This window comes from Oncorhynchus tshawytscha, linkage group LG01 (genome assembly GCF_018296145.1).
Source record: "Oncorhynchus tshawytscha isolate Ot180627B linkage group LG01, Otsh_v2.0, whole genome shotgun sequence".
In the NCBI taxonomy this organism is placed as follows: domain Eukaryota; kingdom Metazoa; phylum Chordata; class Actinopteri; order Salmoniformes; family Salmonidae; genus Oncorhynchus; species Oncorhynchus tshawytscha.
Window position 1 is genome coordinate 92,434,462 of NC_056429.1, and position 25,702 is coordinate 92,460,163.

General features: G+C 41.7%; 1 protein-coding gene across 4 annotated transcripts; it reads left to right on the forward strand.

Moving 5' to 3' along the window:
- The first annotated feature begins 13,011 nt into the window (after window positions 1-13,011).
- LOC112260081 (ankyrin repeat domain-containing protein 1-like) lies at window positions 13,012-18,761 on the forward strand. 4 transcript variants are annotated; one of them, XM_042327353.1, is made up of 10 exons: window positions 13,013-13,162; window positions 14,394-14,576; window positions 14,715-14,837; window positions 15,000-15,107; window positions 15,996-16,094; window positions 16,211-16,309; window positions 16,697-16,795; window positions 16,965-17,063; window positions 17,258-17,363; window positions 17,422-18,761. In XM_042327353.1, exons 1-9 carry the CDS (start codon window positions 13,136-13,138, stop codon window positions 17,348-17,350), a joined length of 930 nt encoding a protein of 309 aa, XP_042183287.1. In that variant the 5' UTR covers window positions 13,013-13,135; the 3' UTR covers window positions 17,351-17,363; window positions 17,422-18,761. The 4 variants fall into 4 exon arrangements, with proteins under 4 accessions (XP_042183292.1, XP_042183287.1, XP_042183304.1 ...); XM_042327358.1 differs by lacking the exon at window positions 17,422-18,761 and having other exon boundaries at window positions 13,012-13,162; window positions 16,965-17,121; window positions 17,258-17,337; XM_042327352.1 differs by having other exon boundaries at window positions 13,014-13,162; window positions 17,258-18,761.
- Window positions 18,762-25,702: the final 6,941 nt, after the last annotated feature.

The following is a 25,702-nucleotide window of genomic DNA, read 5'->3' on the forward strand; positions in this document are numbered from 1 at the left end:
TCATCCAGAAGGCGAGGTCAGTACAGGTGCATCAAAGCTGGGACCGAGAGACTGAAAAACAGCTTCTATCTCAAGGCCATCAGACTGTTAAACAGCCACCCCTAACATTGAGTGGCTGCTGCCAACACACTGACACTGACACTGACTCAACTCCAGCCACTTTAATAATGGGAATTGATGGGAAATGATGTAAATATATCACTAGCCACTTTAAACAATGCTACCTTATATAATGTTGCTTACCCTACATTATTCATCTCATATGTATACGTATATACTGTACTCTATATCATCGACTGCATCCTTATGTAATACATGTATCACTAGCCACTTTAACTATGCCACTTTGTTTACATACTCATCTCATATGTATATACTGTACTCGATACCATCTACTGTATCTTGCCTATGCTGCTCTGTACCATCACTCATTCATGTATCCTTATGTACATATTCTTTATCCCCTTACACTGTGTATAAGACAGTAGTTTTGGAATTGTTAGTTAGATTACTTGTTGGTTATTACTGCATTGTCGGAACTAGAAGCACAAGCATTTCGCTACACTCGCATTAACATCTGCTAACCATGTGTATGTGACAAATAAAATTTGATTTGATTTGATTTGACCTTAGCCAAATACATTTATACTCAGTTTTTCACAATTCCTGACATTTAATCCCAGGAAAAATTCCCTGTCTTAGGTCAGTTAGGATCACCACTTTATTTTAAGAACGTAAATTGTGAGAATAATAGTAGAGAGAATGATTTATTTCAGCTTTTATTTCATTCATCACATTTCCAGTAGGTCAGAAGTTTACATACACTCAATTAGTATTTGGTAGCATTGCTTTTAATTTGTTTAACTTGGGTCAAACGTTTCGGGTAGCCTTCCACAAGCTTCCCACAATTAGTTGGGTGAATTTTGCCCCATTCCTCCTGACAGGGCTGGTGTAACTGAGTCAGGTTTGTAGGCCTCCTTGCTCACACACACTTTCAGTTCTGCTCACAAATGTTCTATAGGATTGAGGTCAGGGCCTTGTGATGGCCACTCCAATACCTTGACTTTGTTGTCCTTAAGCCATTTTGCCACAACTTTGGAAGTTTGCTTGGGGTCATTGTCCATTGTCCGAAGACCCATTTGCGACCAAGCTTTAACTTCCTGACTGATGTCTTGAGATGTTGCTTCAATTTATCAACGTAATTTTCATTGCCATCGACTTTTAGAAGTGCACCAGTCATTCCTGCAGCAAAGCACCCCCACAACATGATGCTGCCACCCCAGTGCTTCACGGTTGGGATGGTGTTCTTCGGCTTGCAAGCTTCCCCCTTTTTCCTCCAAACGTAACGATAGTCATTATGGCCAAACAGTTCTATTTTTGTTTCATCAGACCAGAGGACATTTCTCAAAAAAGTACGATCTTTGTCCCTGTGTGAGGTTGCAAATCGTAGTCTGACTTTTTTATGGCAGTTTTGGAGCAGTGGCTTCTTCCTTGCTGAGCGGCCTTTCAGATTATGTCGATATAGGACGTGTTTTACTGTGGATATAGATCATTTTGTACCTGTTTCCTCCAGCATCTCCACAGGGTCTTTGCTGTTGTTCTGGGATTGATTTGCACTTTTTGCACCAAAGCACGTTCGTCTCTAGGAGACAGAACGTCTCCTTCCTGAGCGGCATGACGGCTGTGTGGTCCCATGGTGTTTATACTTGCATACTATTGTTTGTACAGATGAATGTGGTACCTTCAGGTGTTTGGAAATTGCTCCCAAGGATGAACCAGACGTGTGGATGTCTACAATTGTTTTCTGAGGTCTTGGCTGATTTCTTGTGATTTTCCTATGATGTCAAGCAAAGAGGCACTGTGTTTGAAGGTAGGCCTTGAAATACATCCACAGGTACACCTCCAATTGCCTCAAATGATGTCAATTAGCCTTTCAGAAGCTTCTAAAGACATAACATAATTTTCTGGAATTTTCCAAGCTGTTTAAAGGCACAGTCAACTTAGTGTATGTAAACTTCTGACCCACTGGAATTGTGATACATTGGGTTATAAGTGAAATAATCTGTCTATAAACAATTGTTGGAAAAGTTACTTGTGTCATGCACAAAGTAAATGTCCTAACCGACTTTCCAAAACTATAGATTGTTAACAAGAAATGTGTGGAGGGGTTGAAAAACAAGTTTTAATGATTCCAACCTAAGTTATGTAAACTTCTGACTTCCACTGTGTTTATATATACAGTGCTGCTTGAAAGTCTTGGTGTCATCAGACCAGATAATCTTGTTTCTCATGGTTTTAAAGTCCTTTAAGTGCCTTTTGGCAAACTCCAAGCGTGCTGTCATGTGTTTTATACTGAGGAGTGGCTTCCATCTGGCCACTCTACCATAAAGGCCTGATTGGTGGAGTGCTGCAGAGATTTTTGTCCTTCTGGATGGTTCTCCCATCTCCACAGAGGAACTAACGAGCACTGTCAGAGTGACCATTGTCTTCTTGGTCATCTCCCTGACCAAGGCCCTTCTCCCCCGATTGCTCAGTTTGGCCGAGCGTCCAGCTCTAGGAAGAGTCTTGGTGGTTCAAAACTTCTTCCATTTAAGAAAGATGGTGTTCATGGGGGCCTTCAATGCTGCAGAATTTTTTTGGTACCCTTCCCCAGATATGTGCCTCCACACAATCCTGTCTTGGAGCTCTACGGACAATTCCTTTGACCTCATGGCTTGGTATTTGTTCTGACATGCACTGTCATCTGTGGGACCTTATTTAGACAGGTGTTTGCCTTTCCAAATTATGTCCAATTAATTGAATTTACCACAGGTAAAAATCAAGTTGTAGACACATCTCAAGGATGATCAATGGAAACAGGATGCACCTGAGCTCAATATCAAGTCTCATAGCAAAGGTTCTGAATATTTATGTAAATAAGTCAATTCTGTTTTTGCATACATTTCTTTAAACTATTTTTTCCTTTGTCATTATTGGGTATTGTGTGATGATTGATTATGGAGTATGAATACTTTCCAAATGCACTTTATATTCATTGTACATATTCCTCTCTCTGCCCGGCTTGCTAGTATTATCTCTTAAAATCACCCATTCTCTGCTATCCCACAGGAGACGGCCTGAAACATGGGACCAACACTTTACATGTTACGTTTAAATTTGGCATACGTGTTGAGACAACTCAAGAATGCAGCCTATGTAAGCAGAACTTCCCTGCCCCAGAGTTGAGAAAACTACAAATTGTGTGGTTTTACATTTTTAAAAGGCTGTGGTTGTGTACACAGTGGAGGTATAGTTTGCAACTGAAGGACTAGGTCAAACAGTCAGGGTTATTGTTCACCACTACAGTGCCTTGCAAAACTATTCATCCTGCCTTGTCATTCTTCCTATTTTGTTGCATTACAACCTGTAATTTAAATGGATTTTTATTTGGATTTCATGTAAAGGACATACACAAAATAGTCCAAAGTGGTGAAGTGAAATGAAAAAAATAACTTGTTTAAAAAAATTCTAAACAAATCAAACTGAAAAGTTGTGCGTGAAAATGTAATCAGCCCCTTTGCTATGAAGCCCCTAAATAAGATCTGGTGCAACCGATTACCTTCAGAAGTTACATAATTAGTCCAATTAAGTCCACCTGTGTGCAATCTAAGTGTCACATGATCTGTCAAATTATCTTAGTTTATATACACCTGTTCTGAAAGGCCCCAGAGTCTGCAACACCACCAAGCAAGCAGCACCATGAAGACCAAGGAGCTCTCCAAACAGGTCAGGGACAAAGTTGTGGAGACGTACAGATCAGGGTTGGGTTAAAAAAAAATATCAGAAACCTTGAACATCCCATGGAGCACCATTAAATCCATTATTAAAAATGGAAAGAATATGGCACCACAACAAACCTGCCAAGAGCGGGCCGCCCACCAATACTCACAGAACCAGGCAAGGAGTGCATTAATCAGAGAGGCAACAAAGAGGCCAAATATAACTCTGAAGGAGCTGCAAAGCTCCACAAAGGAGATTGGAGTGTCTGTCCATAGCAACACTTAAAGCTGTACACTCCACAGAGCTGGGGTCAGAAAAAGCCATTGCTTAAACCTTCTTTGGGACTGGAGGGCAGTATTGAGTAGCTTGGATGAATAAGGTGCCCAGAGTAAACTGTCTGCTACTCATGCCCAGTTGCTAATATATGCATGTTATTGGTATATTTTGATAGAATACACTCTGAAGTTTCTAAAACTGTTTGAATGATGTCTGTGAGCATAACAGAACTCATATGGCAGGCAAAAACCTGAGAAAAAAATACAACCAGGAAGTGGGAAATCTGAGGTTTGTAGTTTTTTATCGAATATACAGTGTCTATGGGGTCATATTGCACATCCTAAGGCTTCCACTAAATGTCAACAGTCTTTAGAACCTTGTTTGAGGCTTCTGCTGTGAAGGAGGGGGGAATGAGAGCTGATTGAGTCAGGGGTCTGGCAGAGTGCCATGAGTTCAGTCTCGCACGCTCCCGTGAGAGTTTGCTGCGTTCCATTGCATTTCTACAGACAAAGTAATTGTTGAAGATTTGATAAAAAACATCCTAAAGATTGATTCTATACTTTGTTTGACATGTTTCTACGAACTGTAATATGACTTTTCGTCTGAACCTTCGCCTGGACTTACCTGCGCCTCGTGAGTTTGGATTGTGTACTAAACGCGCAAACAAAAAGGAGGTATTTGGACATAAATGATGGACTTTATCGAACAAAAAAAAACAAATTTATTGTGGAACTGGGATTCCTGGGAGTGTATTCTGATGAAGATCATCAAAGGTAAGTGAATATGTATAATGCTATTTCTGACTTCTGTTGACTCCACAACATGGCAGGTATCTGCATGGCTTGTTTTTGTGTCTGAGTGCCGTACACAGATTATTGCATGGTTTGCTTTTTCCGTAAAGTTTTTTTGAAATCTGACACAGCGGTTGCATTAAGGAGAAGTGGATCTAAAATTCCATGCTGTCACGTCCTTTTTTTATGTCTCTATTTTAGGTTGGTCAGGGCGTGAGTTGGGGTGGGTATTCTATGTTTGTATTTCTAGGTGTTTGGCCTGGTATGGTTCCCAATCAGAGGCAGCTGTCAATCGTTGTCTCTGATTGAGAACTATACTTGCACCAGACAGAACTGTTTCGTTTGTTCCGCTTTGTTGTTTTTTTGTTCTAGTGTTCAGTTTCTTTATTAAATTTACCATGAACACGGACCACGCTGCACCTTGGTCCTCTTCACCTTCTTCCACCTACGACAACCGTTACACATGCATAACACTTGTATCTTTTAGCAATGTTTATTATGAGTATTTCTGTAAATTGATGTAGCTCTCTGCAAAACCACCGGATGTTTTGGAACTACTGAACATAATGCGCCAATGTAAACTGAGATTTTTGTATATAAATATGAACTTTATCGATCAAAACATACATGTATTGTGTTTCATGAAGTCCTATGAGTGTCATCTGATGAAGATCATCAAAGGTTAGTGATTAATTCTTTCTCTTTCTGCTTTTTGTGACTCTCTCTTTGGCTGGAAAAATGGCTGTGTTTTTCTGTGACTAGGTACTGACCTAACATAATCGTTTGGTGTGCTTTCGTCGTAAAGCCTTTTTGAAATCAGACACTGTGGCTGGATTTACAACAAGTTTATCTTTAAAATGGTGTAAAATAGTTGCATGTTTGAGGAAATTTAATTATGGGATTTCTGTTGTTTTGAATTTGGCGCCCTGCAATTTCACTGGCTGTTGGTGAGGTCGGACACCACCGTCCCACATATCCCAGAGAGGTTAAAGAAAAAAATAAGCAAACATGTTTGGTGTTTGCAAAAAGGCATGTGGGAGACCCCTTAACATATGGAAGAAGGTACTATGGTCAGATGAGACTAAAATGTAGCTTTTTGGCCATAAAGGACAATGCTATGTCTGGCGCAAACCCAACACCTCTCCTCACCCTGAGAACTCCATCCCTACAGTGAAGCATGGTGGTGGCAGCATCATGCTGTGGGGATGTTTTTCTCGGAAGTGACTGGGAAACTGGTCAGAATTGAAAGAATGATGGATGGTGCTAAATACATGGAAATTCTTGAGTGAAACGTATTTCAGTCTTCCAGAGATTTGAGATTGGGACAGAAGTTCACCTTCCAGCAGGACAATGACCCTAAGCATACTGCTAAAGAAACAGTCGAGTGGTTTAAGGGGCAACATTTAAATGTCTTGGAATGGCCTAGTCAAAGCCCAGACGTCAATCCAGTTGAGAATTTGTGGTACGACTTTTGATTGCTGTACACCAGCGGAATCCATCTCAAAGGAGCTGGAGCAGTTTTGCCTTGAAGGATGGGCAAAAATCCTAGTGGCTAGATGTGCCAAGCTTATAGAGGCACCCCAAGAGACTTAGTTATGCATACTCAAGTGTTCAATGTTTTTGTCTTATTTTATAAATATTAATAAATAAAAAATATTTTGCATCTTCAAAGTGGTAGGCATGTTGTGTAAATCAAATGATACAACCCCCCCCCCAAAATCCATTTTAATTCCAGGTTGTAAGGCAACAAATTAGGAAAAATGCGAAGGGGGTGAATACTTTCACAAGCCACTATATCTGGATTTCTGCATAAATTGGTCATAAAATTAGATCTGATCTTCATCTAAGTCACAACAGACAAACCCAGTCTGCTTTAGCTAATAACACACAAATTATTGTATTTTCTTGTCTAAATTGAATCCATAATTTAAACATTCACTGTGTAGGCTGGGAAAAGTATGTGAACCACTAGGCTAATGACTTCTCCAAAAGCAAATTGGAGTCAGGAGTCAGCTAACCTGGAGTAAAATCACTGAGACAAGATTGGAGATGTTGGTTAGAGCGGCCCTGCCCTTTACATTTTTTTATGTATGTATGTATGTAATGTATGTATGTATGTATGTATGTATGTATGTATGTATGTTTTCAATATATTTACATTTGAGAGGGAACAAGATTTCCTTCCTCCTTGGGATAAACTGACTAAAACATGTTCATTCATATTCTATACTACTGCATTGTGAAGAAACCTGTAGGCTACTATTTAACAGTAGTCATGTCATTCAGCCATCCCATAGTATCGGCTGAGTGCACATCTCCGTGGCGTATCAAAGTCTTAAAGGTCCAATGCAGCCATTTTTGTATCCATATCAAATTATTTCTGGGTAACAATTGAAGGTAGACTCTGCTAAATTACGTTACCACGAGCAGCACCACAGATATTGAGATTCCAGACTTTGCTCTCACACAGTCACACACAGTATCTGCTCATGGATTTGCTTCGGCAAATTACAGCGTGGTAGCTCGGGGACCAAACCAGCTGAGAATTTACTGGTGATGTCACCACACAGGCCAAAACTCCATCCCACCAAAACAGCCAGAACTTTTCAAACAGCTCTTACACTTCCAACCTCATAGTATGGAAATATTTATAAAGCACACGTAAATCACGGTTTTTGACTGCACTGGGCCTTTAAATACCATCTTTCTGTTCTCAATCTATTTTGGAACTATTAGCCTTCCCTATAAAAGCAGCCAGAGAGAAGAGGAATGGAGGGAGGGAAGGAGAGAGTGAACGAAGGCTTTCTCTACTCTTGAGATCCTGCATGTCTACTCTCCCTCAGTCTGCTTTGGCCAAGATAAGACTGGCATCATTTGAATAATGAAAAAGGTGGTTGACGCAATGAGCCAAGGGAAATTACGTGTCAGTCATGCACTCTGACTGGTTTAATATTAAAGGACAGTTATTATGATTCTGGACTATCAGCATGCTAATTCCACACACAGTACTTAAGCCCACCTATGGTCAAATCATGCAGATAGTGCAGATTTATAACAAAACCACAAGTACACTGTAAAGGGGTTACTCTGAATTTGACAGTAGCTTACAGGCAGGTCAGTTGCAAATAACATTCTGTATTTCATATTACAGTAGATCTATTGTAATGTAAACACAGTATCAAACCAAGTACTGTGTAATGATACACAGTACAATAGTGTAAAATATACTGTATTATACTGTAAAAAAAAGTAAATGCTACTGTAATCAGAATTAATGAATGAAATAAATTAATTGAGGGGAGGGGCTTGCATTTCACAATATTTTACTGTAACTACAAGGGATTGGTGGAAGCAGGTTGGCTGCTAGGTAAAGTGTTTACACATTACATTATGCATATTGGTGTTTTATATCACTTGCACTTCCAGGCCAAACTTCTTCGGGATCGGTGTCCCGTCCACGGGACGGTTAAGCTAAAATAGGCTAATACGATTAGCTAATACGATTAACAACACTGTCCAATTTACAGTAGCTATTACAGTGAAATAATACCATGCTATTGTTTGAGGAGAGTGGACAATTTTGAGCATGAAAAGTTATTAATAAACTAATTTGGTACATTTGGGCAGTCTTGATACAACATTTTGAACAGAAATGCAATGGTTCATTGGATCAGTCTACAACTTTGCACATACACTGCTGCCATCTAGTGGCCAAAATCAAAATAATACCTGGGCTGGAATAATACATTATGGCCTTTCTCTTGCATTTCAAAAGTGATGGTACAAAAAATACAAAAGAACGGTTGTTTTTTTCTTTGTATAATCTTTTACCAGATCTATTGTGTTATATTCCTTTCACATTTCCACAAACTTCAATGTGTTTCCTTTCAAATGGTACCAATAATATGCATATTCTCACTCCTGGGCCTGAACTACAGGCAGTTAGATTTGCGTATGTCATTTTAGGCAAAAATGGAAAAAAAGTGGCAGCTCCTTAAGGGGTTTTAACAGAGGTTCCATACTGGCAGTGACTACAGGACAGCACAGACCTAAAGGACATGGCTAAATGCTCAACTGTGGAAAAGGAGTTAGACTAGCTGCTCCTCCAGTCTGTTCTCTATAAATTTTAATGGGCCACTGTAAGACCATCGGAGTACAGCATTCTCACTCACGGGTGCAACAAATATAACCTCTTAAAAGGCATGCCTCAAAATATGTTAATGAGTCACAAACAACAATACCATGCACCCACTAGTGGTCAAAAGAAGATACAGTACTGTATTCTGTGGGCTGGAATTACAGTACCAATCGAAATACAGCAATTCTTTAGTTGCATTTTCCCACAATGCATCACAATTTACAATATGCCTCAGTAAAACATTTCAGAATATTAAAACGGTTGATAATACCCCAAACTACTGTAGAATTTACAGTTTTACATTACAGTGTAGGCTATTTTACTTATTATACCACATGCACATGTTTCATAAAGCATAGCGTTTAAAGTAATATGTTTTTGTTGCTCCACTCTGCCTGAGACATATATGAAAGTTGGGCAATGATCAAAGCTGAAGAGTCCATTTGTATTCCCTTCATCCAGAGACATCACAGATCCATTCCTGAAATAGGCTGGGTGACAGCAGAAATGCTTTTATCAACAGCTGAAAGGCAGATAGGCCTATGTTTACTCCACCACGGCTGTGAGAACAGGCTCAATATAAATAATAACACTGGTTCTTTTGGCAGCATCTATTCAGTAGCCTCTGAGGGCATGCAGCATGTTTCTTGCCTGTCATGCTCTGTTTATTGCGTAACACAAAGAGGTATGTACTGGGTCTTTCCACCAATTCGGTGCCTTTTGAGTAGTGTAACTTGGTCAATTTTTGGGGGGGATTTCACCTCATTTTAACAATCTGTCATAAAAAGCATATTCTCAACCTCGTAAAAAACATGTTTTTCCATGTCAATAGGTTACATTTAAAAAATACTAATTGAAGTGCCTAAGTGCCATATAAAGTATTAGTGTTTACTGTAACAGGGTTGACGGTTGACAATTTCATCTTAAGCAGCCATAAATCCCCTTGTTGTGTGCAACAGGAAGTGGCAATTGAATGCAAGCTTCACAAAAAGAATGAAATTGTTAAAACATTTCTAGCTTGTCTATCTATCTATGGGTAACAGGGTTGATGTGTTATGCTAGACCTGTTCAGTTTTCCACCACAAAACACCAGAAAATGGAGGGCTTCCTGATTGTGTTGTGGTGTCTCTACAGCCTGGGGTTCACTTCCAGGCTGTGTCACAACCGGTAGTCCCATAGGGCACACTATTGGCTCAGCATCGTCTGGGTTGGGAGAGGGTTTTTTGCCACAATATTCATTGTAGTCTATATTAAAGGTCACTTCGTTTAATATAACAGGCTTTTAAAATTCAATATTGGTAGACAATTTCTACTTAAAGTATCAAAGGGACTCAAAAGGCACTCATTTCGTGAAACGACCCAAACGATCAGTAATGCTTCCGCCCTCGTGAAATGAGGACCATTCTGTTCACAAAAAAACAAACCATCTTTCGCATCTTTGAAAATATTTGAATTCATATTTTGAACACACTTGTAAAAACAATGTCCCTATGATCTCTTTGCTCCACAAATAGAAAACAATCAAAGTTATCGCTTCTATTTCAACACAGTACATACTGTAGGATTGTGTCATTGTACACTACCGGACACAAGTTTTAGAACACCTACTCATTCAAGAGTTTTTCTTTATTTGGACTATTTTCTACATTGTAGAATAATAGTGAAGACATCAAAAATATGAAATAACACCAAAAAAGTGCTCAACAAATCAAAATGTATTTTATACTTGAGATTCTTCAAACAGCTACCCTTTGCCTTGATGACAGCTTTGCACACTCTTGGCATTCTCTCAACCAGCTTCACCTGGAATGCTTTTTCAGAAAAAACATACCTGACAGTTATTCTATGGAAGTGACACTTCACATTATTTATGCTATATAGCCTACATAGTTTATCTTCATGTAACAGTTTTAACACAATTTGAAATTGTGAGATTGGCATATTGGTAGTTGCCAAATAGTCAGGTTATGACTGCACCATTATTGATTAGACCTATTATTATTATTATTATTATTATTATTAGCTAGTAGACTTATATATAGACAATGATGTGAAGTGTTAAACATCGCCTCTGATAGGACCATCCATATTATATAGTAGCCTTGTCCAAATGACTCATTGTAAGTTCTATGATATACTTGAAAGCACCAAGCTGAAGGCTAGAGCTGCTGCTTTCAAGATGAGGTACACTTATCCGGACGCTTATAAGAAATCTCAAAACCATCAAACAGGCAAGGCATCAATACAGAACTAAGATTGAATCCTACTACACCAGCTCTGACACTTGTCGGATGTGGCAGGGTTTGAAAAATTACAGACTACAAAGGGAAACGCTGATTCTCAATACTTGGGCCCCTCAGGGGTGCGTGCTTAGTCCCCTCCTGTACTCCCTGTTCACCCACGACTGTGTGGTCAAGCATGACTCCAACACCACCATTACGTTTGCTGACGACAAAACAGTGGTAGGCCTGATCACCGACAACGATGAGACAGACAGCCTATAGGGAGGAAGTCAGAGACCTGGCAGTGTGGTGCCAGGACAATCTCTCCCTCAATGTGAGCAAGACAAAGGAGCTGATTGTGGACTATAGGAAAAGGAGGGGCAAACAGGCCCCCATTAACATCGATGGGTCTGAAGTGGAGCGTGTCGAGATTTTCAAGTTCCTTGGTGTCCACATCACCAACAAACTATAATGGTCCAAACACACCAAGACAGTTGTGAAGAGGGCACGACAAAACCTTTTCCCCCTCAGGAGACTGAAAAGATTTGGCATGGGTCCCCAGATCCTCAAAAATGTATTCTGCTGCTCCATCTAGAGTGTCCTGACCGGTTGCTTCACACCTGGTATGGCAACTGCCTGGCATCTGCCCGTAAGGCTCTACAGAGGGTAGTGTGTACGGCCCAGTACGTCACTGGGGCCATGCTTCCTGACATCCAGGACCTATATACTAGGTGGTGTCAGTGGAAGGCCCAAAAAATTGTCAAAGACTCCAGTCACCCAAGTCATAAACTGTTCTCTCTGCTACCGCACGGAAAACAATACCAGAGCACCAAGTCTAGGACCAAAAGGCTCCATAACATCTTCCACCCCCAAGCCATAAGACTGCTGAACAGTTAATCAAATGACCTTTGTTTTTACACTGCTGCTACTCACTCTTTATTATTTATGCAGTCACTTTACAAATGACCTTTGTTAACCTGTACCCCCACACATTGACTCCCTAGCCTGGTTATTGTTATGTAATTTTATTGTGTTACTTTTTGTATATATCTATACATACATATATATTTTACTTTCGTTTATTTAGTAAATATTTTCTTAACTCTATTTCTTGAACTGTTTTGTTGGTTAAGGGCTTGTGAGTAAACATTTCACAGTTAAGGTCTACACCTGATGACATACAATTTGGTTCGATTTATTTTTGTGGCAGTTTTCTTTTTGTATTAAAATGGCATATGTGCGTTAAGGACCTCTCTTCATGTACTTTTTTTTAACCGTATGACCTCGTGCATATCAAACTGGAGTAAGTCAGCTCAGCTCTTCCTGGCAAACGCAAGTGGGTATCACAAACGGAAGCACATAGCTGAGCCGTTTTGTCACCCGCCGCACAGTAAATCTGACTAGGCATTTGGCAGGCATTATGCGATGTCGCCTTATATATGAGGAGAGTGCGAATGATTGAAGGTGTCCAGCAGTTTAGGAATTATTTTCTTACACGCCGCCAATGGTGACATCGGCGCATACCAGGGACGCATGCCAGGCTGGACGATTGACTAGACACCCTGTGTCGTCACTAGTTACCACAGCCACAAAAACAAAAAAACTCTTTCTGCATTTCTCTTCTTAAAATCGTATTTGAAACCTAACCCTAACCTCAACCACATTCCTAACCTTATGCCAAACCCTGGCCTTAAATTAAGACCAAAAAGTACATTTTAGTTTTCATACATTTTCCCGCAATATAGCCTATTCTGACTTTGTTGCTGTGGTAACTAGTGTAAACCGACACCATGAAACATGACCTCACTTCTGTTTTTAGAGGTACCAATACCAAGCGCGTAAGCTATATAAAAGATGATGGATCTCAGCCTCACTCAGAACAGAATTGACACTGACCACTTTGGAAGTGGATCCACTGGACTACTTCTCACCACACAGACAGACTAGATATGGGACTGAATAGCGTTGAAAAACTGGTAGGTTGTTTCTCGCGTGTCAAGATGATTCACTCTGCATCAGTTAGGCAACAAATCGATGATTTCCTCTGGGTTTGGTCTGTCTGGATGTTGTTACTGATAGTATCAGTCTCTGGTTGGTAGGCTTGTGACACTTAGGAGAGTGTCATTACATTCTGAGATAAGTTTGTGAAAGGTTTCTTTCTCGGCTAAAACGGGCATATAAGGCCGAATTGGAATTCAAGTAGTAGTCTCTCTTGACAGCCATTAGTTCTGACATTTCAGATTTTTTTTGTTTCAGTTCGATTATTAGAATTCCATTTCGTTCTGTTCTTTTCGACTAGCTCAATGTACACATTGCACATTTTTTGTTGTTGTTGAGATAAACTGTGCGATGTAGTAGAGTTGTAGTTTCCAACAGGCAACATTCAACAGTGCAGAAAACATGGTAATTAAACACATGTATTTATTTGTTTTTATTTACCTAGGCAAGCCAGTTAAGAACACATTCTTATTCAAATATATAATCCATTGCACGCCTACTTGTCCAGCCTGTGTTTATTTTATGCCTGTAAAGGAGACAGAAGAACGCATAATCAAGAGCAGTTGCTTCTCGAGGTATCTCTACCTGAAAATACAAGATCTAAGTGATTGATAGTTGGTATTCAGCAGTCATAGAAGTATGCCTTATTTACTTTGAGGAACTACTAAAATAGTGATCTTATCAGACAGCACAGGCTGTCTGACAAAGAGATGAGATGATGACTTGGAATGAAATAATAAAGTCAAATAAAACACATTTAATATGGTGTTGTTTTTGAGGTTTAAAAAGGCTTCTGAAGTTGTTCATTTCCAATTGTCCTTCATGAAAAATGTATCAACCCCTACAGAAATGTCCATGAATTATAATGCACATTTCCTGTTGCTGCAGGATTATTTTCACCCTGTAGCAAACTGGCTCTAATTAAGATCCTACAATTAACAAAAAGTGATGGTTTTCATTTGGTCCAAAAGAATCCATCAGTTGGTCACCTAACAGGGTTCACTTTGATTAGTCTCTAAATGGGTTGGACACTGCTCTATTAGCAACATCCATCCTTCTTTGGCCCTTGATTAAGACAGAAACATCTCACAAAGGGAAGGCTCTTGTGTGAATGGCTACCTGACCTCCATTCTGCCTTTTCCTCTCTTGGAATAGAAAGTAGTGCTTAGGAGGATGATCATCTCATCTCCAATCTGTTTTCTCTCCCAGGTCACTGGTAAGAGGTGTGAGGGGAAGGGGGCAGGCGAGCACCTGTCAGGGGCGTGTTCAGAGAGTCTGTACGAGGCAGCCGTCAACCAGGAGAAGCAGGATGGCCGGAGGTCACACAAAGACCTCATCCCAGAGGAGAATGAGAACAACACTCAGGAGGAGATCACAGTTGTCAATCTCAATGTGAGTTTTTATAGCACCTCATGTGCTTTGTACTCAATTTTAAACACTGAACATTCTACTCACCTTCCAATGCTTGATTGCTTCCAAGCCATATCATCTGTTTAAAATGAACCTACTGTATACCTTGTTCCTTTTCAGACAGACAAATCAGGCCGGGTGAAGATAGAGACCGTGGATGACCTTTTCAACATCTTGAAACTGAGGAAGAGGAGGAGGGAGAGGAAGGTGCAGAACAAGAAAGAACCTGAGCCAGAGATCATTGTACGTCCCACCACTTCCTGTTCACAATCTCTCTCTCCCTCAGGCTTAAAGTTCCTAACCATAATCAAGACGAGGGAATTCAATACAAAAGGACAACAATAGACTAAAACAAGTCAAACTACACTAAGCTAATGTAACAAGTCTCTTTTTGTTGTCACACAGCCCGACACAGTGGATGAAGACACGTTCCTGAAAGCAGCAATGGAGAATAAGTTGCTTGTGATTGAGAAGTACCTGTCAGGTGGAGGTGACCCCAACGTCAGTGATCATGTGAGTACTGCATCACGTCTCTCTTATGATGACACATCGACTGCCATGCTACATTGATTGAGATACTAAATATTGAATTACAGGCAGCCGAGGGCCAATATATCCCTAGTCTCACGATGTCATAGGACACGTAACAGGCAGCCGAGGGCTAATATATTCCTAGTCTCACGATGCCATAGGACACGTAACAGGCAGCCGAGGGCCAATATATCCCTAGTCTCACGATGTCATAGGACACATAACAGGCAGCCGAGGGCCAATATATCCCTAGTCTCACGATGTCATAGGACACGTAACAGGCAGCCGAGGGCTAATATATTCCTAGTCTCACGATGCCATAGGACACGTAACAGGCAGCCGAGGGCCAATATATCCCTAGTCTCACGATGTCATAGGACACATAACAGGCAGCCGAGGACCAATATATCCCTAGTCTCACGATGCCATAGGACACGTAACAGGCAGCCGAGGGCCAATATATCCCTAGTCTCACGATGTCATAGGACACGTAACATGCAGCCGAGGGCCAATATAGTCCTAGTCTCACGATGCCATAGGACACGTAACAGGCAGCCGAGGGCCAATATATCCCTAGTCTCACGATGCCATAGGACACGTAACAGGCAGCCGAGGGCCAATATATCCCAAGTCTCACGATGTCATAGGACACGTAACAGGCAGCCGAGGGCCAATATAGTCCTAGTCTCACGATGTCATAGGTCACGTAACAGGCACCCGAGGGCCAATATATCCCTAGTCTCACGATGTCATAGGACACGTAACAGGCAGCCGAGGGCCAATATATCCCTAGTCTCACGATGCCATAGGACACGTAACAGGCAGCCAAATGAATGTGCCAATCCGGTCTGCCCTCCCTCTCTTTTAAAGTTCCTAAGGACAGCGCTACACAAAGCCTCATCTAAGGGCCATGTGGAGGCTGTGAAGAGACTGCTGGAGGCTGGGGCTTCTATTGAGAAGAAAGATAGAGTAAGTTCTCTCTCTGTTACACTCACTCATCAGAGCTCTATTTGTATACATGGAAAATGGTTCGGAATGGATGGGAACTGTCATCATCCTAACTCTTTATGTCCCACTCCCTCCAGTTGGACGCCACAGCAGTACACTGGGCCTGCAGGGGAGGCAGCCTGCCTACTCTGGAGCTGCTACTCAACGAAGGAGGGAGGTTCAACTCCAGAGACAAGGTACATCATTGAGACAGAGAGCCCTTAAACTCCATTTGTGATGCCTAACATTAGAAACATATGGAGTTTTCTTCCATATATATATATATATATATATATACAGAGCAATGTAAAGAGTGTATTTGATTTGTGGTCCCCCCCCTCTCTGGGTTCTCTCAGCTGCGCAGTATATGGATGCTTTGTGGTCTGACCCCCCCCTCTCTCTGGGTTCTCTCAGCTGCGCAGTATATGGATGCTTTGTGGTCTGACCCCCCTCTCTCTCTCTGGGTTCTCTCAGCTGCACAGTATATGGATGCTTTGTGGTCTGACCCCCCTCTCTGGGTTCTCTTAGCTGCACAGTATATGGATGCTTTGTGGTCTGACTCCCCCCTCTCTGGTTTCTCTCAGCTGCGCAGCACTCCTCTCCACGTGGCAGTGAGGACTGGACATTATGAATTAGCTGAGCACCTCATCCATTGTGGAGCAGATGTCAACGCTAAAGACAGAGTAAGACATTCAAACCCTAATATGACAAAATACAATCATCTCAGTACGGCTTCAGAAACCCACCATTGCACTTCTTGTAATATGGTTGTGTTGCTATTAACTATTTTTAACCAGGATGGAGACACACCCATGTAATATGGTTGTGTTGCTATTAACTATTTTTAACCAGGATGGAGACACACCCATGCACGATGCTGTGAGGATAAACCGATTCAAAATGATCAGGCTGCTGATGATGTATGGAGCCAGTCTTAAAACTAAGAACAGCGTTAGTACTTCCTAATCATCCAATTCTCATCTTTTCACATTCATTCAGTATATTCCAGGTTGGTATGATTATTAGTGGCTATTGTATGAGCATAGCACCCCCTACAGTGCATTTGAATATTGATGTTTGCTACGGTAAGGTGATCTATTTTACAAATGCTTAGTTCATTTGAATGTTTGTTTTTTCCCATGCAGGAAGGCAAGTTCCCTAGTGAGATTCTTCTGGCTTGGCAGAGTGGTGCTAAAAACATCCTGTGTAACGTCAACAATGACAAATCTGTCAAGTAGAGCAATGACTGAGGTCTTGGGAAAATCCACCCAATGACTGAGGTCTTGGGGAAATCCACCCAATGACTGAGGTCTTGAGAAAATCCACCCAATGACTGAGGTCTTGGGGAAATCCACCCAATGACTGAGGTCTTGGGGAAATCCACCCAATGACTGAGGTCTTGGGGAAATCCACCCAATGACTGAGGTCTTGGGGAAATCCACCCAATGACTGAGGTCTTGGGGAAATCCACCCAATGACTGAGGTCTTGGGGAAATCCACCCAATGACTGAGGTCTTGGGGAAATCCACCCAATGACTGAGGTCTTGGGGAAATCCACCCAATGACTGAGGTCTTGGGGAAATCCACCCAATGACTGAGGTCTTGGGGAAATCCACCCAATGACTGAGGTTTTGGGATAATCCACCCAATGACTGAGGTCTTGGGAAAATCCACCCATTCATTCAGATGATCATTAATATGTGATACTGATTGATTTGTTGAATGCTGATATTGCTGGCCAGTATTAGGGCTGTAGCTTCCATCCATTTTGATTTTGTTTACAGTGCTACAGTATATTTAGTTTGAACATTTGTTGGAGGAAATTATAGTTGAAATGATTAATTATGTATACATTTCTTTAAGAACCATTTATTTTAATACTATTATGTTATGGTATGAAATGTATGGGTTCTTGGTTAAGCTGTTACTGAAAATGTAAGTAAAACAAATTAATTGTCTGTACCTTTCGGGTTTAAGGGAGAAAGGAGGGCATATATCTTTTCAGACAGATAAGAATGTTTGTTTGATGTTCCATTAGTGGAGAAAAGTATATCTTTTAGACAGATTGGAATGTTTGTTTTATGAGGGGAGTAGAAGACATGTCCAGACCTGAAGACACTGCGCTATTGTGGGGATCGGAGAGAGTGTGTGAAACTGATGACGTCATTTTATGTTCTCTCTAAAATCAAATGCTCTTTGTATTTTGGGTCAGTACTCACTTGAATTAATCGCTATTACCTGACTTTTAAGACTGGTCTCGATCTATTTCATGCATAATTAATACATTTACAACTTATTAATGAAATAGAGAGAGTGCGAATTTGGTTTTGGCTACAAAACATATAGGAATTTAGAATTCCTCTAACAACATTCAAATAAGTTTTAACCAAAACTAGTTTCTGGTTACATTCAGCTGTTTAAACACACAGACAGAAGTGATAACAGTGAGCTGGTAAGGAAAGTTGTTGTTGGTTAAGAGGATGTTTTGAACAGGAAATCGTTTGAGTAATATTTTTGATGTTTTTTAGAAGAGATTCTGGAATGCAAAGCATCAAGAGAGCTCACTGAGTTTTTTATGTATTGTAAAGTTCATCGGTATATTTTGCTTGTTATTTATTGTTCAAGTCAATAAAACAATCTTATGTTTTAAAATAGTTTTTTTGTGATCCATTGTAAATATTTTTGTTGTTTGAGTCTCAGTAAATTAACAATGTAGCCTATAACTTCAAAGTATGAAACTGGGTGGTCCTTGCATTCATAGCGCCTCTCAGTGGCGACCCATCAATCAGGGCATGTTGGGCAGAGCCCCATCTGCTTGGAGCCTGTCACGTATACTCCCTCTCCGGCCTCTATGTCATCAGAATGCTGATTATCCCGCACACCTGTCACCATCATCAAGCACAGCAGCGCCTCATGACACTCACCTGGACTCTATCACCTACTTGATTATCTGCCCTATATCTGTCACTCGCCTTGGTTCTTTCCTCAGGTGTTATTGACTCTTTTCCATGTCGGTGCGTTGTTTGTGTTTATTTATTAAAACACTTCCTGTACTTGCTATCCGACTCTCAGGGCACTCGTTACAGAATAACACCTCACATAAGGGAAGCATCAGTGTTTTTTTGTGACAGTGTAAATGACGTCGGATCAGGGAGCTGCTACATGCTTCAGCCAGATCGCCAGGTTCCCCCTGCCTCCGCCGGCTCGCCAAGCTCCCCTGCCTCAGCTGGCTTGTCGGGCTTTCATGCCTCAGCCAGATCGCCAGGCTCCCCTGCCTCCGCTGGCTCGCCAGGCTCCCCTGCCTCAGCTGGCTTGTCGGGCTTTCATGCCTCAGGCAGATCGCCAGGTTCCCCTGTCTTAGCCGGCTCGTCGGGCTTTCATGCCTCTACCGGATTGCCAGGCTCCCGTGCCTCAGCCGGTCTGTCAGGTTCCCACGCCCCAGCCGGCTCGACAGGTTCCCGCACTTCAGCAGATGTGACCGGTCGGCTCCTGGTCCCCGGGTTCATCCCCTTTATTGGTGTCGAGGAGGGGGTACTGTCACGTATACTCCCTCTCCGGCCTCTAGGTCGTCAGGCTGCTGATTATCCCACACACCTGTCACCATCGTCAAGTGCACCAGCGCCTCATGACACTCGCCTGGACTCCATCACCTCCTTGATTATCTTCCCTATATCGGTCACTCCCCTTGGTTCTTTCCTCAGGTTATTTTGACTCTGTTTCATGTAGGTGTGTTGTTTGTGTTTATTTTGTTAATTTATTAAAACACTCACTCTCTGTACTCAGTGTACGAGTTACAGGGCCCCACATTTTTTGGGCTTGCCTGTTTTGCATGTTATTTTTTACCATTAATATGTGCGACATCAGTTTGCAAAAAATGTAAAAAATAATATAAACTCAGCAAAAAAACACTGTGCTATGAACCATAAACAATTAATGAACATGCATCTGTGGAATGGTCGTTAAGACACTAACAGCTTACAGATGGTGGGCAATTAAGGTCACAGTTATGAAAACTTAGGACACTAAAGAGGCCTTTTTACTGACTCTGAAAAACACCTGGTCATCTAGATGAACGTGCCTTAGGCACGCTGCAAGGAGACATGAGGACTGCAGATGTGGCCAGGGCAATAAATTGCAATGTCCGTACTGTGAGACGCCAAAGACAGCGCTACAGGGAGACAGGATGGACAGCTGATAATCCTCGCAGTGGCAGACCACATGTAACAACACCTACACAGGACTGGTACATCCGAACATCACACCTGCGGGACAGGTACAGGATGGCAGGATGGCTGATAATCCTCGCAGTGGCAGACCACATGTAACAACACCTACACAGGACTGGTACATCCGAACATCACACCTGCGGGACAGGTACAGGATGGCAACAATAACTGCCTGAGTTACACCAGGAATGCACAATCCCTCCATCAGTGCTCAGATTGTCCACAATAGGCTGAGAAAGGCTGGACTGAGGGCTTGTAGACCTGTTGTAGTAAGGCAGGTCCTCACCAGACATCACCGGCAACAATGTTGCCTATGGGCACAAACCCACTGTCGCTGGACCAGACAGGACTGGTAAAAAGTGCTCTTCACTGACGAGTCGCGGTTTTGTCTCACCAGGGGTGATGGTCAGATTCACATTCCACTGAGGCTTGTACTCTGGAGTGGGATCGATTTGGAGGTGGAGGGTCCGTCATGGTCTGGGGTGGTGTGTCACAGCATCATCGGACTGAGCTTGTTGTCATTGCAGACAATCTCATCGCTGTGCGTTACAGGGAAGACATCCTCCTCCCTCATGTGGTACCCTTCCTGCAGGCTCATCCTGACATGACCCTCCAGCATGACAATGCCACCAGCCGTACTGCTCGTTCTGAGCGTGATTTCCTGCAAGACAGGAATGTCACTGTTCTGCCCGGATCTCCCATTGAGCACGTCTTGGACCTGTTGGATCAGAGGGTGAGGGCTAGGGACATTCCCCCCAGAAATGTCCGGGAACTTGCAGGTGCCTTGGTGGAAGAGTGGGGTAACATCTCACAGCAAGAACCGGCAAATCTGGTGCAGTCCATGAGGAGGAGATGCACTGCAGTACTTAATGCAGCTGGTGGCCACACCAGATACTGACTGTTACTTTTGATTTTGACCCCCCCTTTCATCAGGGACACATTATTCCATTTCTGTTAGTCACATGTCTGTGGAACTTGTTCAGTTTATGTCTCAGTTGTTGAATTTTATGTTCATGCAAATATTTACACGTTATGTTTGATGAAAATAAATGCAGTTGACAGTGAGAGGACAATGAAAGCACTTACAATATTCAATGATTACATTTCTCTAAAACAGTTTATAGGCTACAGTAGAACTGAAATTAAGAGCGGTCAATGGACCAAATTATTAGGGTGAGGCACATGGGCTACTAACAGCTTACTACACAACATAAAGTTAGTATTACTTTCTTAGCTACAGGATACATATCTCCATGGCATATTAAATTATTTATGCTGCAGCATACAATACATTTTTGGGCTCACCTTGTTGGGATGTGCACATTTGAACAGGAAGATGGCACGGTGGTCATTTTTGGCATCAAACTGGGCAAATTTTGGCATCAAACTTACCCATCAAAGTCTGGCATTCTCTGGATTTCTGGTGCTTTCAAGACAACTGGGAACTCAAGTAAAAGACCAGGTTGAATCATGATGATGTCAGTGATCTTCAAGTCGGAGCTCTAGAAAGAGGCTAGAGTTCTTGACTTCAAAATGTATTTTCCCAGTCGGAGCTCGGTTGTCTTTCCCAGTTGTCTTGAACTCACTGAAGTCTGAGATTTCCCAGTTTCGAGTTTGTTTTAGTTGTTTTGGTCAATTCTCCCCCTTCAGAACATGTGTAATTGCTGTCTCAAAAAAGCAAAGTTTGGAAGAATTGGGCTTGTGGATCATGGTCATACCAACTCTTTAGGGAAATATGTGGGCACAGTTGAAATTTTATTTTTTTATTCAATCAAGTAAATGTTTTTGGAAAAGTGCTGTTTTACACCGCCCCCTGAAGATTGATGTGTTAAAATCCATTTTATTTTTTTAAATGTTTGAGTAATTGACCCTTAAAAGCCCATGTCTAGGTATCGTATTTTAATTAAATAAATTAAATATGGAAACAAAATGGCATTGCACATCTCACTATTAATGTTGTCAATATGATGAGGTTTTGATGTAAGGTGAGTCTTTTCATTTTAATACTTCCTGGAAGTATCTAAAAAGTATCTAAAAATTGATTGTGTAACTCAATGAAGTCACTTATTGATGATTTGGAAATTATTTGGAAAATGCTAATATAGAGTTGAAGTCGGAAGTTACATACACCTAGGTTGAAGTCATTAAAACTCATTTTTCAACCACTCCACAAATTTCTTGTTAAGCAACGGCTATCTGTGCAGCTTACCGATCGCAGCAGCTGTACACAACACATTTCCAGTAGCACATCATCATCTGCACATCTATCACTCTCTTGTTAATTTGCTAAATTGTAATTACTTCGCTACTATTGGCCTAACCTTCTTACGCTATTTGCACACACTGTATATAGACTTTTTCTATTGTGTTATTGACTGTACATTTGTTTATTCTATGTGTAACTCTTTTTTAAATTTATTTAACTAGGCAAGTCAGTTAAGAACAAATTCTTATTTTCAATGACGGTCTAGGAACAGTGGGTTAACTGCATGTTCAGGGGCAGAACGACAGATTTGTACCTTGTCAGCTCAGGGGTCTGAACTTGCAACCTTCCGGTTACTAGTCCAACACTCTAACCACTAGGCTACCCTGCCGCCTCTGTGTTGTTGTTTGTGTCACACTGCTTTACTTTATCTTGACCAGGTCACAGTTGTAAATGAGAACTTGTTCTCAACTGGCCTACCTGGTTAAATAAAGGTGAATCAAAAAAAATGTACAAAAATTGCGACCAAGCTTTAACTTCCTGACTGATGTCTTGAGATGTTGCTTCAATATACCCACATAATTTCCCCACCTCATGATGCCATCGATTTTGTGAAGTGCACAAGTCCCTTCTGCAGCAAAGCACCCCCACAACATGATGCTGCCACCCCCGTGCTTCATGGTTGGGATGGTGTTCTTCGGCTTGTAAGCCTCCCCCTTTTTCCTCCAAACGTAACGATGCTCATTACGGCCAAACAGTTCAATTTTTGTTTCATCAGACCAGAGGACATTTATCCAAAAAGTACGATCTTTGTCCCCATGTGCAGTTGCACAACGTAGTCTGCCTTTTTTATGGCAGTTATGGAGCAGTGGCTTCTTTTTTGCTGAGCAGCCGTTCAGGTGATGTCGATATAGGACTCGTTTTACTGTGGATATAGATCATTTTGTACCTGTTTCCTCCAGCATCTCCACAGGGTCTTTGCTGTTGTTCTGGGATTGATTTGCACTTTTTGCACCAAAGTATGTTCATCTCTAGGAGACAGAACGCGTCTCCTTCCTGAGCGGTATGATGGCTGCGTGGCCCCCATGGTGTTTATACTTGCGTACTGTTGTTTGTACAGATGAATGTGGTACCTTCAGGCGTTTGGAAATTGCTCCCAAGGATGAACCAGACTTGTGAACGTCTACAATTTTTTTGGAGTTTGAAGGTAGGCCTTGAAATACATCCACAGGTACACCTCCAATTGACTCAAATGATGTCAATTAGCCTATTAGAAGCTTCTAAAGCCATGACATCATTTTCTGGAATTTTCCAAGCTGTTTAAAGGCACAGTCAACTTCTGTTTGTAAACGTCTGACCCACTGGAATTGTGATACAGTGAATTATAAGTTAAGTAATCTGTCTGTAAACAATTGTTGGAAAAATTACCTGTATCATGCACAAGGTAGATGTCCTAACCGACTTGCCAAAACTATAGTTTGTTAAAGTTAGTGAGGGAAATATATAAGACTCCAATTATATATAAGACTATATATAAGACTCCAATTTCAGCAATTTTTGCCATTTTTGCCATTCGTTCCAGTCATTGGCAGCAGAGAACTGGAAGGAAAGGAGGCCAATGAGGTCTTGGCTTTGCGGATGACCAGTGAGATATACCTGTTGCTACGGGCGGGTGTTATGGTGACCAGTGAGCTGAGATAAGGTGGAGCTTTACCTAGCAGAGACTTATAGATGACCTAGAGCCAGTGGGTCTGGCGACGAATATAAAACGAGGGCCAGCCGACGAGAGCATACTTGTCGCAGTGGTGAGTAGTATATGGGGCTTTGGTGACAAAGCAGATGGCACTGTGATAGACTGCATCCAGTTTGCTGAGTAGAGTGTTGGAAGCTATTTTGTAAATGACATCGCCAAAGTCGAGGATCGGTAGGATGGTCAGTTTTACGAGGGTATGTTTGACAGAGTGAGTGAAGGAGGCTTTGTTGTGAAATAGGAAGCTGATTCTAGATTTAATTTTGGATTAGAGATGTTTAATATGAGTCTTGAATGAGAGTTTATAGTCTAGGCAGGTACCTAGGTATTTGTAGTTGTCCACATATTCTAAGTTAGAACCGTTCAAATCAAATCAAATCAAATCAAATTTTATTTGTCACATACACATGGTTAGCAGATGTTAATGCGAGTGTAGCGAAATGCTTGTGCTTCTAGTTCCGACAATGCAGTAATAACGAGCAAGTAATCTAACTAACAATTCCAAAAAAACTACTGTCTTATACACAGTGTAAGGGGATAAAGAATATGTACATAAGGATATATGAATGAGTGATGGTACAGAGCAGCATAGGCAAGATACAGTAGATGATATCGAGTACAGTATATACATATGAGATAAGTATGTAAACCAAGTGGCATAGTTAAAGTGGCTAGTGATACATGTATTACATAAGGATGCAGTCGATGATATAGAGTACAGTATCAACGTATGCATATGAGATGAACAATGTAGGGTAAGTAACATTATATAAGGTAGCATTGTTTAAAGTGGCTAGTGATATATTTACATCATTTCCCATCAATTCCCATGATTAAAGTGGCTGGAGTAGAGTCAGTGTCATTGACAGTGTGTTGGCAGTAGCCACTCAATGTTAGTGGTGGCTGTTTAACAGTCTGATGGCCTTGAGATAGAAGCTGTTTTTCAGTCTCTCGGTCCCAGCTTTGATGCACCTGTACTGACCTCGCCTTCTGGATGACAGCGGGGTGAACAGGCAGTGGCTCGGGTGGTTGATGTCCTTGATGATCTTTATGGCCTTCCTGTAGCATCGGGTGGTGTAGGTGTCCTGGAGGGCAGGTAGTTTGCCCCCGGTGATGCGTTGTGCAGACCTCACTACCCTCTGGAGAGCCTTACGGTTGAGGGCGGTGCAGTTGCCATACCAGGCGGTGATACAGCCCGCCAGGATGCTCTCGATTTTGCATCTGTAGAAGTTTGTGAGTGCTTTTGGTGACAAGCCGAATTTCTTCAGCCTCTTTAGGTTGAAGAGGCGCTGCTGCGCCTTCCTCACGATGCTGTCTGTGTGAGTGGACCAATTCAGTTTGTCTGTGATGTGTATGCCGAGGAACTTAAAACTTGCTACCCTCTCCACTACTGTTCCATCGATGTGGATGG

Bases quoted from the DNA above. Each gene is read 5' to 3' on its own strand.
- LOC112260081 (XM_042327353.1), top strand. From the start codon at position 13,136: ATGGGACTGAATAGCGTTGAAAAACTG. The intron at 14,577-14,714 runs GTGAGTTTTTAT...GTTCCTTTTCAG, and splicing joins TCACAGTTGTCAATCTCAAT to ACAGACAAATCAGGCCGGGT. The intron at 17,064-17,257 runs GTTAGTACTTCC...TTTCCCATGCAG, and splicing joins GTCTTAAAACTAAGAACAGC to GAAGGCAAGTTCCCTAGTGA.